The 17,960-nt window shown below is 33.6% G+C and overlaps 2 protein-coding genes across 2 annotated transcripts; both read right to left on the bottom strand.

Moving 5' to 3' along the window:
- Nucleotides 1-3,360: 3,360 nt before the first annotated feature.
- On the bottom strand, nucleotides 3,361-4,201 carry LOC132192369 (non-specific lipid-transfer protein 1). Its single transcript, XM_059607687.2, has 2 exons — nucleotides 3,764-4,201; nucleotides 3,361-3,559 (listed from the first exon to the last, which is right to left on the bottom strand). Exons 1-2 carry the CDS (start codon nucleotides 4,114-4,116, stop codon nucleotides 3,550-3,552), a joined length of 363 nt encoding a protein of 120 aa, XP_059463670.1. The 5' UTR covers nucleotides 4,117-4,201; the 3' UTR covers nucleotides 3,361-3,549.
- Nucleotides 4,202-9,537: 5,336 nt separating this feature from the next.
- LOC132162009 (non-specific lipid-transfer protein Cor a 8.0101) lies at nucleotides 9,538-10,265 on the bottom strand. Its single transcript, XM_059572252.2, has 2 exons — nucleotides 9,824-10,265; nucleotides 9,538-9,738 (listed from the first exon to the last, which is right to left on the bottom strand). Exons 1-2 carry the CDS (start codon nucleotides 10,159-10,161, stop codon nucleotides 9,729-9,731), a joined length of 348 nt encoding a protein of 115 aa, XP_059428235.1. The 5' UTR covers nucleotides 10,162-10,265; the 3' UTR covers nucleotides 9,538-9,728.
- Nucleotides 10,266-17,960: the final 7,695 nt, after the last annotated feature.

Raw genomic sequence — 17,960 nt, 5'->3', positions numbered from 1 at the left:
TCTCATGCATCACATTTCTAAAAATGTGGATGCTAAAAGAAATATGAGATCTCCTTAACCAAACGCCACATAAATGCACTTAGAGGATAAGAAACACCTTATAATTTATTTCTTTTCCTATATATATATATATATATATATATATAAAATCTCTAAAAAAAAAAAAAAACCCACAAAAGTCACATGCAGGAGCTTTCACTACAAAAATTCAAGGGTTTAATGACTTTCAATAGTGACATTTTTAGAAAATGTTACTAAATTGTAACTTTTTAATTGTTTAAACATCACTAATCGCACGCGATAGTGACTCATGAATATTAGTTGCTATTAACACATCACTAATCGCGTGTAAATTATAGTGACATTATAACAGTAAAACGTATCAAAATTTAAAAATATTGGCACCCAATATTTTTACATTTAAAACAACCACCCATAGTCTACACTCAAAAACTTCAAAAAAAATTTCACTTTCACCCAACACACTTAAGTTTTTCTTTTTAAAATAAGTTTTTAGGTGACTGCCGGCATGTGGGGAAGGCATGACTCGTGGGCCACCCTCAAGGCTGGGGGTGGCCCACTCCCAACATGGGCCTCTAATTTTTTTTAATTCAAATTTTATTTGAAAAAAAATTAAATATTTTCAAATATATATATATATATATATATATATATATATATATTATTTTGGTAAAATACATTTTTTTTTTTAATAATTTCTAAAGGGTAGTGATGTTTGAATAGTGCAAAACGGTACATTTTCGAAGGGGACGTGCACTATTCAAATGGGTTTTGCTGAAAATGGCACCACATAGTGTCGTTTTCACTGTTCAAACGACACTATCCCATTTTCTTGTCTACACACTTTTTTGCCTTTTTGAAAAATCACTATTTAAACGTTACAAACCATGTAATGACATTTTTGGGCCAAAAAGTCATTATATGTGAGTCACAAAACCCTTGAATTTTTGTTGTGTTCTATAAAGATTAGAAGTGCTACAGTGCTACCTAATGTGTAGGGAACCAAAATAGCTTCTCTATACATTATTTTAATATAAACATTTATATATTTTTATATTCTCTTTCATCTTTTTGTCTTTCATTAGGGATTGTGTTGGAATTTTGTAAAAAATTGGAGAATAGCTGAATAGGTATGAAACTTGTATTTTGTAAGGAAATATTTTAATAATATAGGAAAAGATAAGGAAGGTATTGTGAAGTGTATGTTGATAGCCAGGGAGATAAAAAGTAATTTTGTTATTTAAATTTAAGAAAAATCAAAAGAAAGTTATTGCTAGTGCTCTTATAAAAGTGCCTTCAAGCCTCAGGCTATCAACAAGTAAAGATTTCAGGATCTAATCAGAGGCAGAATTCAACTACCAAAAGTTAAATTTTACATATGCATAATGTAATAAGATTGGATTAAATGATCAGATAAATAAATATGAATTTTACTCTTATTTCTTACATCACCATTAACGCAAAGTTTTAAGTTAATAAAAAATGATAAATTTAATAATTTAATTAATATTATGACATTTTTCATTAATAAATGAGGCTCCATGCCATCACATATGCAGTGACGGAATTAGGGGGGACCGGGGTAAGCCATGGCCTCCCGCCATTTCTTAGAAGAAATATTTTAGGCAGTAAAAAAATATATATATATATATATATATATATATATATATATATATTTAAAGCCCATTGGCCGCTGACTAAAAATGTTTTTGGCCCCCCAATTCCTCATAAAAATAAAATAAAATAAAATTAAGCCAATTGGCCCCTCTCCTGTTTTTGGCCCCCCAATTCCTCATAAAAATAAAATAAAATAAAATTAAGCCAATTGGCCCCTCTCCTGCCCCAAAAAAATTTTGGTCCACTTCCCCTCTTTTATTTTCATTACGGTAACCCACTCCCCTCTCCTCTACTTTCCCTTCTCTTTCATATATCTCGGCCTCCCAATCAAACTCTTTGGTTCCGTCCATGCACATATGAAATAATTCCTGAATTGAGGGGGTGAAATATTAGAATCATTTTACGACATCAAGATCTTTATTATGATATAATGTTAACTCATCACATATTCCAAAAGTTTATAAGGATAAAAAATTATGAACGCTGACACATACGAGACTTGAAAGCCATATGTCTCTGGTGAGTCCCTAATCAAATTCTTTTCGTACCTTAATAGACGAGTAAGAACTAGTACAAACAAACATCATAGACGCAAAACACAGAAAATTAATGAACCCAAAATGCAAAAGATATAAATAATCTTGACAACAATCTGGCCATAGCTATGGAGAGGATCATTGAAGGCGGACAATATAATCGAAAAAATATGTTAGTGAAGTTGGTTGAAGTGGCCAATAGTGGACAATGTGGATGGATATCAACAAAAGAAACTATTTTTAACTAATTAATTAGCTCATGTCCAACTTATAGCGGGAGAGATTAAGAAGTAGATGTACAGAGGCAGAGGAGACATCATTTGAGGCAGTGAGATAGAAAATCATAATGATCGAATATTTTTAAGATTCACATCTAGATCTGAAAATTCTGGTCGACTAAAAGGGCTTCACAAATAAGAGCCAAAAGGGCTGTGATGGAAGAGATATGTTGCAAGAGACCAAAAGAAACGGCGGCATTTGGTGGATGGTTGAGCGGAGGCTGGCAATGGAGGAGGAGGAGGCACTGGTGGGTGGTGGATGTTGTGGGTTTATACTGTAAATCTAAACTCTAATAACCCAAACAAAAGATTAGAAAAACTAGAGAAGAAGAAGAAGAAAAAAAGAGGTAGCTAAAGGAGGTGGGGAGGCGAAATACATGAGGTGTGTCAGGTGGAGAGGAGAGAAGAGCCAAACCTAGGTGAGATATATACGACGGAGGATTTTGTTTAGCTAAGAGAGAAGAAATTAAGCTTTTCAGTTTTCACCGAGACAAGTGGTCATTAATGCTGGGCTATGAACTTGTAGTCGGAGAAGAATTCATTTTCTTCAGCAATTTGTATCTCTCTCTTAGTTAGCACCAACCTGGAGTCTTTTACTAAAAGTATTTAATTAATATTTTAATACTATTTGATACAAAATTTTTCTTTTGGTTGTAATTCGTCTTTTTTAATTATTTTGTGAAAGGGTTAAGCATTTCCAAACAAACGAAACTTTTTTTGTTAGGAAAAAGGGTTGCATGGGAGTAATTGCACCAGAAACAGTCGCAATCAGAAAATTAAACCTGCCAAACTTTGGTGAGAATTTAACTTTCGTGCTCAGGTGATCTTATCCTTTCTTTTTTTACGTCAACCATATGGTGAACTTAGCACATACGTATGTATACGAGAGAGAGAGAGACTCAGAGAGCTAGTAAATTTCAAGCATATTTAATTATAGCACAAAAGTGCGTAGTACATGATGAAATACAAAAGCAACTAGACATTAATGACTGCCACGTGAGGAGCCTCGTACGCATGAGCGCCTAAGAACACCCATTTTATTCTCATGCTAGCAAGCTACTACATCCCGTGGTTCAAATATTGCTTCTCCATCAACCTCATTTGATGCTGCAACACAAAAAACAACAAACCCATTTAAGAATCAGTGTACTTCCTTGCAGAAACTTTTTAATGCTATACATCTTCCCTCCTTTACTTGGTTGTATCTTTCAGTTTCCGTACGAGGTAAAAAAAAATTAAGCAATCCTACTGTGTATCATTTCTCGTGTTTTAAATGAACGACTTGTAAAACAAGATTATAAGGGAGCTTACGTTTTGCAGTTGGTGGAGGTGCTGATCTTGTAAGGAATGTTGACATTACACTTGCCAGGGAGGCCAGCAATAATATTAGGATTGACTCCGCTTAAGGCAGAAGCGGCCTTTTTCAAGCAGTCGCAGACGGTCTGGCGGTCGGTTGTGGTCTTTGCACCGTTGTTGACGGCGACGATCCCGCTGCAGCAGCTTGGAGGGGGAGCCCCCTGACCGTTGTTCCTAACGTAGGTAATGCAAGGGAGCAGGCTGCTTTGAACCTGCCCACATGATATGGCAGCGTCGGCAAGCGGTGCATAAACCATCATGCACACGAGCACCACGCAAGTAAGCCTAACGACGAAGGAGCTGGCCATGGTGGTTTAGTTAATATCACTCGAGGAGTAGTAGGCTGGCCTGTTTTCTTTTGAATATGCTTGCTTTGAGTGTGAGTTTCTAGGGGTTGAGATCTAGTGTTTATATAGAATTTGTGGTTCTATGGATGGATGCCACGTGTACGTGTATTGGAGAGGGAAGTTATTAGTTGGTGGTTGGAATAGTTCAATGCTTTGTTTTCTGCCTTCTCAGAGCTTTACATTTGGTTCAGTTTCTTAAATGCAGTTACTGAAGCGCCTTCAAGGCTATCAACCAGTAAAAGATTACAGGATCTCACCAAATCCAGTTTGGCACAGTTAAAAAAAATTATACAGTAATTTTTTAATGGTTTAAATTTAATTTATTTTAATAAAAAAACTTAGAATTAAATTTAGATTGTTTTTTTTTTTTTTTTAACAGTGTTTAAGCAAAGGATCATCTGGACTACTCTTAAGGCTTAAGGCAAAACTACACTCATATAACAGTCCCGACAACAAATCCACTTAGAATCTCTATCCTCAAATTGGAGTTAGATATTGATCCTACAAATAACAATTCAATATACCCTTATTTGTTAAGCTATTTAGGGTGCGTTTGAGATTGCGTTTTTTAAAAAATAATCTGCGATTTTAAATCAAATCGCAACTTTATGATGTTTGGGATTGTGATTTTAAAAACGCAAATTTTAAATTCGCAAAAAAATCTGCGATTTTCATAAGTTGATTAGAGGGTGCTTATTTGAAAAAGTGCGAATTTAAAACAAAATCACGATTTCTATTAAAAAGATATTTGGCGCAATAGTTACATTTTTTAGAACGGGAATGAAAAAAATACCAAGAATACCCACCTAAAATATATTAAAACCCTTCTTTTCTTTTCTTTTTTTTTTATTTTATTTTTTATTTTTTTTTTATCCTCTATGTCTTGTTCATCCTTATTGGTAATTTGGTCATGAAACCGCAATTATATACTAATGTTATTCAAATACTCAATTGATAAAAAAAAAAAAATTTTAGTATGTTTTACCAAACGCCTATGCGATTTTAAAAAGTAGAGATTTTAAAAACACAATTTTTAAAAACGCAATTTTTAAAATTGCACTTATTGAAATCGCACTCCCAAATGGGTCTTTATTCTAATTATTAAGCTGACAAAAGATAATAAATTTAATCATTTAATTAATAATAAATTTTTAATAATAATATATAAAAATTAAATTAATTAGGGAATTAAATTAAGGGTAGAATTAGTAGGATGAAAAGTTTCTTATAGTATATTTTTTTTACCTTCTTTGACTAGTCCATTGTGAAAGTTGGATGGGAGTAACATGCACTAGAAACATCAAACACGTACGTATTGTAATCAGACAAGCTGCTGAGATTTTGGTGAAAATTTTCCTCTGTCGTTTCTAGATTGTGGAGGTTAGGTCTTGGGTCGGTAAATTTAGGTGGACCCTCTAAATAGTGATTGAAAATAATGTACCAGTCCATGTGACGTGATTTGGAAACGAGTGGTCACAAACTGTTAAGCTGCCTCTAACTAAGTGCCGTCTGTCGGGGAAGTGCTTGGCTCATCAATTTCAATTAATTGGACGGTAGAAAGAACAAAAGTGAATTATGAGAGAGAGAGAGAGAGGGGAGGGTTAGTTTGGCAATATATTTTTTTTAGGATAATTTATTACGTACTTTTAACAAAAAAAAAAAATTAAAAAGAAGAAGTACAAGTACAACACATAAATAAATCTTAGAACATTAAAAATTACTTTTACTTTTACTTTTACTTTTATATTGCATGCCATTTTAAAAAAAAACAAAAGAAAAAAAAAAGAACCCGATAGATGTCATATCATGATATCAACATGTTAAATGAAAAGTTCTACATCCTTCTTCTCCCGAAGTCAAATCTATCCTTCCTATAATAGACCTACCTGGCAAATTCTGGACCTACCTGGAAACTACCACGTGAAATTACAATAAAGAAAAAGACAGACAGGATAAGATATTCTACAATTTTTTAAAAATAGTTGATTTTAAATTTATGTGAATTTATGCCTTTTTTGTAAATAAAAAACAATTTGGCATAGTACCGCTTGAAAAATTATATCTATTAAAAAGGTAATTTACTATCAAGACAAAAAAAAAAAAAAAAATCATTCCATAAGGCTTTTTCTTCTATAAACTAAAATACTTTTTTCTTTAAAAAAAATTTCCAATACAAAATACTTTAATTTTATAAAAATATATTCAATTCTCATTAATAATACGGTATCTTTTTGCATTTTTTATGTCATCTTTTACATCATTTAAGAATTTTACTATAGGAAATCTTTATAAAAAAGACAGAGCATTAACTCAATATCAAATCAACAGTAACTGACCGCAAGAGGAATGGGTTGTCAAGTCATTTAAAACAGATGCAATTAAATTCAATTTAGATAATAAAATATAGAGAAATGCTAAGCTGATGTACTGAATTTATAAAAAAAACTATGGATTAAATATAAAATTTTTATTTATCCGTAACATTTCTTTAAAATATATTTTTCCCATTTCATATTCTATTGGGACAATATATATAGCACTTAAAAAACACTAGGGTAAAGTATATTTTATCTAACTTTTTTTTAATAAAATAAATAAATTATTTCCAAAATTTTCACACAATTTCAATTTAACCATTCATTTCTAATTTTAACAAATAAAACTTTAAAGATATCTATTTTTCAAATAGATCTACTTATCACTTTATAATCATCCATAATAAACAAGAGCTGTTTTGATACATCACTACACAACATTACAGTAGTGTCATTTCTAAAAAAAATAAAAATAAAAAGGTGGCTAGCAACCAGCTCTTAATTAAAAGCATGGGTGGAGCCACTCCCATATCAGAAAAGGTGGCCACGAGCCACTCCCTATAAATTATAATGGCTAATAAAGTAAATCCATTTTTGTTGGGGAAGCATGCATGTAGAACACACGTGTAATGGAGGAGGAAAGTAGGCCAAAGAGATTGGAGGAGGGAGCAAATAATTTGTCATCCAAGATGAGCCTTGTCTATCAACCTGCAAAGAAGAAAAAGGAGAAGAGGAGATGGGGAGAACGACAGAGGCGGAGCTACTTTCTCCTTCCTCCCTTGTCCTTCCTCTCTGGGTACTCCTACTCATAGGAGAGGAAGAGAAGGCTCTCATTAGGCAACAAGGGAAATCTGTCACCAAGGAAAAAGAAAAGAGTTATTGTAATACTCTAAACAATTAACCCTTAATTATGTAACATGTAATTAACCTTAATAATCAAAGGGAAAATATTAAAATCATCCGAATCAAATTTGTAACATTCTTGTTTCAAAAAATAGTCTTATAAAAATGGACAAAACAAATAATGAAATGCCGTAAAATAATCAAAGATATGATTAATATATAATAATTTCATCAGTTGAGTCTTGAAAATATCAAAATTTTGAAGGGGCAATCAATCACTACCCGAAAGGTGTTCAATTAATTAATGCCACATCACTGACATTAATCAATTGGTGTCATACTAACATGCGAAATCAATTCATCCAAAATAAAATTCTAGATTTTGCTTACAAAAACCCCATAAACTCTATAGTGTTAAATTTGAAATATTTAATTGAAATATAATGTAAATGACGGAGTCAATGTTCGATTACATGATCTTTAGCTTTAATATCATTTGAATCATTATTTTTTTCATAAGCTTGAATTAATAGAAATAAGTAAATTTAATCATTAATTAAGACTTTAACATATAACTCATTTGCTCAACCTTTCTTGAGAGAGAGTATAAAAGGAGCCATTTTGTTTTGGTTTCTTGAGGCTAAGAAGGAGGAATCAACACAATCATGAGGTATAATCTCAAAACGTTAGCCTCCATTTCATGTTTATTAAGTTACATATTGATTATTTGATATTGTTTGCTTATTAAATGTGTAAATTAAGTTAGAAAATGGGTTGTTTTTGGAGAATGGTCGAGACTTTATGTATTATAGGAACACTCATGGTTAGATAATCTGTTATTGGGTTTAAATGAGATGATCATTTCCGCCTTTGTCTCTTCACTCTCTGAAGGAATTTTGGCCCACGTCATCGGTTATCCACCTTACCCTTGAGAAGCTTCTCTCGTCTCATTCAAAGGCCCGTATCATCCAAACCAGATATACCCGTTGGCTACCATAAAGAAAGGTTCCTCCTACTTCTTTCGGAAGGCCCAAGGTTCAGCCCATCTCATGAATTTGAATTTGAACTTTATGACCTTTATGGGAACCTTTTATCTCATGAACTACGACTCGAACAAACGCATGCCAACCAGTTCCTCCAAGGCTGCCTCCGTGTGTTCACCTCGTCAGCAGGGCAAGAGACGTCATCTTTTACACTTCTCTTCTTCGTTGTGTTTGAAAGAAAACATCGGCACCTAGTAGAGGCTGCCGGCTGGCCTATTGTTAACTACTCTGCACCCACGGCTCTCACTGCCTTACGCGAACACTTGTTTCTTCAAGTCCCTCCATGAATGTGTTGGTTCAAACTGGATATGTTGTATAAAAATATTTTACGCACCAATGATCACTTCCTCATCTCCTCTTAGCAAATTTGATCTTCTCTTTGTCAGCATCGATAGAGACTTGTTTCTAGCACTAGAAATTTCTATATTTTCATTAATTTACCATAATTTACCATCTTCAGGGGATTTTTTTTTTTTTTTTTTTTTTCATCTTTGAGAAATTTTCTTGTCTTTCTAGATCGCTTTGACTATCGTCATAAGAACAGAAATGTTGTAATGAAGTTTTCAGTTTTTGGAGTAGTCAAATTCGATTTTTCTCTTTTTACAAAGCTATAATTTCTTGGCCTGTTGGAATTTTGGATGGAAGACACGTTGGTTTTTTTTTTTTTCGCTACGTCATCCATGTTCTCCACCCTCCATGCATCCACGTTATTGCCTCTGCTTTCATTTCACTTGGATTATTCAATTGACCATTCATAATTATTTTCCTCTGTCAGCAACAAGAACTAAGCTTTTAATGTTCTGCTGTTTTTGGCCGTGTTCGAAATGTGTCTTTATCTTCTCTCTTCCGTTTGCAATGGGTCTTCTTTTTCCGGCCAAAGCAAAATTTACAATGCATGCATGTTTCATTTTTCAATCTTCTAAGTTTTTATGAGTATCAAATCTCTATTGGAAGGGTGAGGGATACTTATAATTCTTTATTCTTAAATTCATAAATTTAAGTTGTTTATATCTTATTTAAACCTTTAAAATAAGTCATATTTCATCATTTAATAAAGAAACATAACTTATTAAATTCTTTGACAGTAGCTACCTCGTTAAAATGATAAAGCATGGCTTAACAGTGAAGTAACCGTGTAAACAACAAAAAATATTGCACATGAAATTGGAGACCGAGAAAGATGAACATGACATAAGTAGCATAGATTTTATAAGTGGTAATTTCATAGATGGACCGACCGGAGCTACAACAAAGACACGACCGTAATCACTCGAGAAATCAAGTGGATCGAGCCCCATCCAGGCTCGACAATTTTGCTTTTATTGCCAACGCTACTCATCTCCGGCGGCCGCAAATCGCTGCTCTATCATCCTCACTTCACGCTGCAACAAAATGAAAAAGCTTTAATTTCAGGGAGAGAAAAGTTGAAACAAAAATCCATAAATTTAAATCTAATTAATTGTTTACTTGTTGCAGTTGGTGGAGGGGCTGATCTTGTAAGGAATGTTGACACCACACTTGCCGGGGAGGCCAGCAGCAAGATTAGGGTTGAGGCCAGCGATGCCTTTGGCTGTATCTTTCAAGCAGTTGCAAGCGGACTGGCGGTCGGACGTGGTCCTGGAGGCGTCGTTTACAGCCCTGACGCCCTTGCAGCAAGAGGGAGGAAGAACGCCGCCGTTCTTCAGGTAGAGCACGCATGGCGTGAGGTTGCCTTTTATCTGTGGGCATGTCAGGGACGCCCGGGCAACGGGTGCGGCCACCATCATGCACAAGAGGACCGCGCATACCAACTTAAGGCTACCCATCGCGCGCGTGATCGTGCGTACGTACGTGTTGAGAAAAAAAGGAAGAGGAAACTTGAGCTTGAATTTGGAAGGTGGGTGTGGGTGAGTGTGAATGTTGATGAGTGTGGTGTTTATATAGAGAGAAGTGGCGGGGAGGAGCTAAGTGTGAACAAGCCATGCATGCAGCGAAGCGTTGGAGATCAGGGAAATGGGCGCGCGGGTGGTTGGTTGTTGGCCCAAATTCAATACTCTCTATCTTTCTTGCCACTCTAATGCCAAATTAACAATAGAGAACATCATTTTCAGTTACTTAAATCGGAGAATATTTAACTAATTAACTCATAAAAAAACAAAAATACTTCATAATTATAACTAACTAAATATTTTGTGATTAAGGAGCCTGTTCCGAAGACAAGATGCAAAGAAACCAGTTTTGGAACAAATGTTTTATTCGGACGTCATACACCATATGTCGTTAAAAGAGAAATGCTAACAATTTTTTTTTTTTTTTTTTGAGAATGCCAACATTTGTTGTCGCATAGTTGAACTCTGAAAGACATCAGCGCCAGGCAGTACTGCAAGTCTGAAATATTGAATATTCACACCATAATATGCTTAAAAAATAAGTTTGGGAGGAGGCGTTAAAACTTGTCTACTATAATGGCGCCGCCAGATTCCCGAACTTGTTTATAGGTGTTCAGACTGTTTTCAATTTCAAATGAACTAATATCGATCTAGTGGATAGGTTTTTTTTTTTTAACTAAAAATGTGAAAGATAAAAATATTCTATATTATAATTAACTAGATATTATTCATTTCATTTGAGATAGAGAAAATCATGTTCCATAAGTAATAGAGTAATATTAGTTTTCCTACTTATTTATAACATTTATGTTATATCAGCCGACAATTTTTAATAGTTACTTCAAAATAAAAGTGCATTTCACTTAAAAGGCATTACATTAATCATATGAGAAATGAGTAGGAAAAAATACTAGGCTCTAAATTTTATTTTATTTTCGAAATTGTCTATTGAACTGCAGGGAAGGTAATTGCAAGGAATCTCCCATAGTAGGAATTTCGATCCGATTAAAATCTTAAAAAATTGCAAACATACTAACATAATGTATTACTCGCCATCTTAGCCGAAACTTTTTTAACATTTTTGGTTAGGGTCATGATACAGGAACGCTGGCGTGCTTAACAGTTCATGCACGCTAGCCAAATTTTTTTTTTTTTTTTTAATATTTTTAATTATATATAAAAAAAAAAAAAAAAAATTTGGCTAGCGTGCGCACATGAACTGTTCATGCACGCTAGCGTTCCCTTTAACATTACCATTTTGGTTAAGTTGGTTTTGCGCTGATTTTGAGTTCGAGCTCCGTCGACAATGGTTTTTTTTAATAAGCTGAGTCAATTGTTTGTGTTGTACATACACTTATAAGGCTTGTATCTTACATTGAGAAAGCGTAAAAAATAAAAGTAATGCATAGTTAATATACCTAAATGGACCCAAACTTATTAACTTACACTTTTAGACTAAAAATAATGTCTTAATATATATATTAATTTACTCTTATTTAACTCTCTTAATTTGATATTTCTCTCCGCAACAGTTTGGTCATGTAAAAACGATTTTGTTTTCTTCAACCACGTGCAATTACCTGTTTGCTCCGTGGTTCAAGCTTATCTTAAATCTATTTATCCGTATATAATCAACATTGAGCTACGAGCCTCCTTTGCTTCATCATCTACCGGTACCATCCTTCTGATCCTGTGACTAATAAAATAATTTATGAAAACTGGAAGGGAGACAATAATATTGTGTTAGAACACTAGGAGCAGATGCTCTATTTGCTTCATCATCTACCAGTACCATCCTTCTGATCCTGTGACTAATAAAATAATTTATGAAAACCGGAAGGGAGACAATAATATTGTGTTAGAACACTAGGAGCAGATGCTCTATATGTTATTCTCTTCTCTAAGTTTAAGAAAAATTTCAGAAAAATCGCAAAAATCTACTCACATCAGATTATCTATATTTAACCAACCCCCAATGGTTGTTACAGTGTTTTCCGTTGTACATGGAACTTTCCTACGCATTATTTTAATATAAACATTCATCTTTCCTCTCTTCTCTTTCATTTTTTTGTTTTTAATTGGCAATTGTGTGAAAAAAAACAAAAAAAAAGTAAGTAAATAGAGAACTTGTATTTTGTAAGCAAATAATATTTTAATGATATAGAAAAAGATAATATAAGTTATTGTGAAATATATTTTCATAAAGAAGTAAAATGTAGTTCTGCGTCTTAAACTTAGAAAAAAATCAAAGAAAAAATGTTGCTAGTGCTCTTCTATACCATTCCCATCATCGTGTGATATTTTGCATTTGGAGCTTAGTTATCATCATCTAAACAGCTTTAATCAATTAATAAATTAGATTTTTGAACGCAGCAATCATATGGTTGAACAGAAAACTGAGATTATTGTCATGCTTTTATGACGTGCATGGAATGAGGAGATGTGCCATTCTTAAAGAAGTGCTTGCAGTTTAAGAGACAATTTTAGCATAATTTTTTTCTTATTTTTCATTTTTTTTTGAAAATAAAATAAAATTTGAAGTAATAACATTCTATGTGCTCTTTTTTTTTATTTGGTATTTAAAAAAAGAAGAAGATATTTTTCTTCATAAAAATGATTAATTTTTTTTTTTTTTTTAAATGGTCATTGTTATAAAGAAAAATACATTTTTTTATAAAATAAAAAAAAAAACTACATAAGTTATTATTGCTTAAGAATTTTTTATTTTTTATTTTTTTTTTAAATAACCACATAAAAAAAAATTGAACCAAAATTATGCCCTTTATCATTTCTCCGTAATGGGGTTTGAATACATGCAATAGTATCATTTTCTGCAGTTTGGTATGCTGCAGACTGCAGAGTGAGAGTGCAGGCACATCATGTAATGGGCCTAATGGCACGTCTTTTTAACAGCTCACCGTATTCTATGGAGCCCATTACGGCTGTTACAGTGTAAATACGACCTGTTTCGGGGCACAGTACAGTGTACATTGATTCCTGTACAATTTAACTCTGTCGTCCACGTAGAAGAATGCACAGCCGTGTTCAAATGGGAGGATACCTCTTAATAAAGTGAGAGAAAATCTCGGGTGACGACAACAACACACGTACCGAGATTTCGGGATGACGTGCAGCACCGACGCTGAGCGGTGCCGGCAGCATGGGGCACGTGTTACCATCTCTCTGTGTTGGCTACACGTTTGTCTTGTCCATTTCATTGTGGACCATTACCTACGGCATTGCGTATCAGTACTCTCTCCTCTTCTTTTGGTTTTCTGCCAGAAAAGCTCCGTAAAAATGACAACCGGAGGTAGTGGAGGAAGAAGAAATAGATACAAGACAAATCATGGTATGAATTGATTAAAGAGAGATGACGGGTTAACGTTTTGTTTGGAAATTATTTAGAGATATGAGCTATGGGCTCCGTTTGTTAAACGGTTTTGGGATTTTAGTGGTCTCATACTGTAACAAAAATTGATTGATGTAAAAATATATATATATTTTGAAAAAGTAAGAGTGTTTAGTATGAAAAAATGAAAAAAAAAAAAATTATTTTGTAATAATTTTTTTATTTGAATAATAATAATAAAAAATAATTGATGTAATGTAAAAAGTAAATGAATGTTAAAAAAATAAAAAAGTGAAATGAATAGATTTAACAAAATGGTTTACAACACTCACCCAATCTCATTGATTTGTTATGTGCTGTCTGGGCTAAGTCAGGTCCCGGCCCAAGTATGATTTCACTTTTTATCCGGTTGACGACAATCCGTTTAGTTTCTTCTTTTATAAAGCCCAGGTATATTTTATTGCCAGTGGGCCGTTGCTTGTGGGCCGAAAGGTCATATTCCAAGCTAAGCCCATTACTGCCTTGGAGCTGATCCTGAACTCTGCATATCAAAACAAAGGCTTTATTTCTTTTTTTTTGGGTGATGTGGGGCAAGTTAAGGTTCTCAAACATCTATTTCGGTGTTTGTCTCCGCATATACATATTATTTGAAAACTTTTCTCTCTAGGTCCAATGAAGGCCAATTGGGTCTCAAGGCTACATAGTAAAGAGAGTTCACTATTGTCCCTAAAGAGCATTGGCATTGGACTAGAAAGCAACTGTAGAATGGCAAAAGAAATTTGTCTTTAAAAATAAAAAAAAAAATTGAGCACATAGGCATATGTGTGATGGAGGTGATCACGGTTATTAATTAACTAGGTGGAGACGTCAGGACGATGACAGGGAGGAGTTGGTAGCTTCAACGATGAGTCATAGAGTGTATGTTGGGATGGATGAGCTTCAACAGCAAGCTTCACCTGCGACTTATGTATGGAAAATAAAGAGATCCGTTAAAAAAAAAAAAGAAGCAAAAATAAAATTATTAAAAGATTATTTTCAATATAGTAGAAAAAGATTTTGAAAGTGAGATGTATGGTATTTTAAAAAATGGTAAGTTAAAATATAAAAAAAATTAGATTTTTTATTTTTATTTTTATTTTGTTAAAACTCCCCTAATATAGATGGGATTTGTTCCCAAATTCCTTATTCAACAATGAGAGACTTCAACTTTATCAGTTGAGTCAATAAAAATATATACATTTATTTTAAAAAAAAACTTTTGATCATATCCCTATTATAAATTGATGTAGTACTTTACGTATTAACCACTAAAATATAGACTACCACATGATTGTCAATGTAACACTCAATTCCACAAAATATAGATTGCCCCCATAAACTTGTAAAGAAATTATCATAAAACCTATAATTAATATCCCAAATATTTAACTTACCTCCTAACCCTTTTCTCTCCCCACTCTTTCACGGTGGCCTAGTCCTCAAATGGAATTATTGGCGTTCGATTGCTATAAAAACCTTGCAGTGAATGGCCTCATGTTTTAATATAGATAGAGTTTTCCTCCAAACTAGATTGGAAAAACTTAATTCTTTCAATTTAGTCTATAAAAATGATATGTGTCATTTGAACTTATGAGATGCAAATGTTTTTTTAATAACATGGACAAAAATTGGAATAAATAATATTAAAAACTCGTGTGTATATCACATATTATTCAAAAAAATGACATGTTATTTTTATAGGAAAACTCTGTCCATGCAAGGTTTTTATAGCAATCGAACGCCAATAATTCCATTTGAGGACTTCAAATGAAAAATGCATTTGGTTTGAAAAATTGGTTAGTCACTTTACATGCAACTCTAAAATAAATAAGTCAATGTAAGTGATTTTAACTGAGATAAGCCATGACTAATAATAAACCTATTAACTCAAACAGTAAAACCTGCTAGAAATGGAGGCATGTAAGGGACAAGATTAAGGTGGTAAATTAAAATGACTCTATCATTAACAAGGCTTCCACACAACTATTGCTTGCCATAAAACACATCTAAATTTCGTATTAACAATCAGCCTCCAATTGCCTTTCACCATCATGGTACCCAAAAACTAGTATTTATGTTAAATCACCAATGGTTTCAAGATATTAAGGTGATATGACCTTTAATAAGTAAAGTTCAAATTTTGGAATATTTAATTAAAATAGGAGATGAATTACAGATATATGATCTGTTAATTTATTTTTTGTCTTGGCTGGATTCCAGTGAACAAAATACCTATAGTTAACATGTTTGGTTTAAGTGTGCAGTGCGTGAATGAGTAAATGGTTGAAATTTGAAGCCTCGTCTGCACTGCGTTTGGACGAGATGGCTGAACAAGAATACCCGAGAGCCTCATCTTCAAATTCGTCTGCAAACCGTTCAGACGAGAAGACTAAAGTGTCTACCCGAGAGCCTTGTTTGCAACGTCGTCTACAAATCGTTCGGACAAGAAGACTTAAGTGTCTACCTGAGAGCCTCATCTGCAATCTCGTCTGCAAGCCGTGTGGATGCGCCGTGCCGGAGTATTAGGGTTTAGCGTTTTTAACCTAGTTCCTCTTGACGAGCTTACTTCCCATCCAGACGCCCCGTGCAATTTAAGTCTATTTTCATATAGAGTTTGTGTCAATTAGATTAGGTGTACAGATCTGTATAACTACGAATTCTGAATCTATAGTTCGTGAGAATTGTGCTAAGAGAGTTTTTGTTTTAGAGCGTTAATTCTCTTTCTTAGAGTTAGGATCTTTTGATCGTCCTTGGTGATAAAGCAATTGTAGTCAACCGGAGTTCCGATGAAGGGAGATCACGTAGAATGAACAGTTCAGATGTTCTAGGAGAACTATTGCGGTAGCGGATATGTAGGTCGCTTGTATAGTACACAGGAGTGTCAAGTCTTTGACGTTGTGTAATTTCTTGTTATTCTATTGATTTAGTAATTTCTTAGGTTTGACTGTCCTTGGAGAGGTTTTACATTTTAGAGAATTGTCTAAATGGTTTTTTTTTCGTAACAAAATCTATGTGTTCATGATTGATTGATTTTACATTCCGCATATATTTGTTGAAGACTTTGTTTATTCCTGTTTGAGTGTGAACAATCTCATGACATTTGCTCTCAAACTACGTTAAATTATCAATTATCTCAAACACTTAAATTAATAAAAAATGATGAATTTAATCAGTTAATTAATATTGCAACAACTTAAATTTAACTTTTAAGGTTCATGCTCGACCTTAAAATGCTTGACCTTCAACCTAAGTACAAGTGATCAATATCAAAGGTAGCACCTAGAGAAACAAGAAACCTATCTCACTTTAATTGAAGGAACAAGCAAAGCAAGTGTCAAGTTCAATTTATAGTTCTTAGTCACTCACCAGCACAAAATACTTTTCTTGTTCATAGTGGACATCCATTTTTAGAACTACCTGTCCAACAAGTCAACCAAGTTGAGGAATAGACAATGATTCGTGAGAAACTGAGCTTCTTTTAGGGGCCCATCCTATTTAGAGATGCTGAAAGAATTTGTCACAATGATTTTATTGTCTGAACAATCTAAAATGTCGTCACTACAACTTCCTCAAATAAATATTTTGGCACTTTTTAATTCCGAGTTAAAACCCACACTCTTCATAAAATGGCAAGAAAAATGTTGGAGTACTACGATCATTACCAACAAACTCGTGTGGCCGTCTATGAGCATTCACATTGATCACCTTAGCAGAAGCTTAGTTAAATTTAGTAAAAAATATCATTTTTTTCTATTTTAACTATCAAATTTTTTAAAGTACATACATTCGACTCAGTATTATACTCATAGGTTGCAATAATATTCACCTCAACAAAAAAAAAAGAAAAAAGGTTGCAATAATATTTAAGTGCTTTTTGTTGATGGAAAAAAAGGATGTTTAGGTAGGAACGATAAATACTACTGGGATCCAGCCTCTATGCGTTAGTTCTCACTACCACATAGTTGCAGTTGCCCAAAACGGCAACGTTTTGGGCACTAAAAAGTAGGTTTCTTTTAAAAAATAATAAACAAATCATTAAAAATTATATAAAAAAAAAATTCAATAATTAAAAAACTAAAAATATTAAAAAATTTAAACAAAAAAACCTAAAATATAAAAAGAAAATATAAAAACCAAAGGAGTGGCTAGAGCCACCTCGCATGGCCGGTCTGCGGGTAGTTCGGCCACCCTCAAAAGGGCAAAAAAAAAAAAAAAAAAAAAAAATTGGGTTTGGTTTTTGGGGTGGCCGGACAAGCCCCAACGGCCATGGGGTGGGTTTGGCCACCCCCATACCAGCTGTGAGGGGCCCCAAAAGCCATGAGCCACCCCCGTTTGGCCTGTCGGTGAA

Source organism: Corylus avellana, chromosome 10 (assembly GCF_965113065.1).
Source record: "Corylus avellana chromosome 10, dhCorAvel1.hap1.2, whole genome shotgun sequence".
Taxonomy (NCBI): Eukaryota; Viridiplantae; Streptophyta; class Magnoliopsida; order Fagales; family Betulaceae; genus Corylus; species Corylus avellana.
The sequence above is the reverse complement of the archived record's forward strand: the minus strand, read 5'-3'. Positions and strand labels throughout refer to the sequence as shown.

Excerpts from the sequence above, each read along its gene's own strand:
- LOC132162009 (XM_059572252.2), bottom strand. The coding sequence starts at position 10,161 with ATGGGTAGCCTTAAGTTGGTATGCGCGGTCCTCTTGTGCATGATGGTG.
- LOC132192369 (XM_059607687.2), bottom strand. The coding sequence starts at position 4,116 with ATGGCCAGCTCCTTCGTCGTTAGGCTTACTTGCGTGGTGCTCGTGTGC.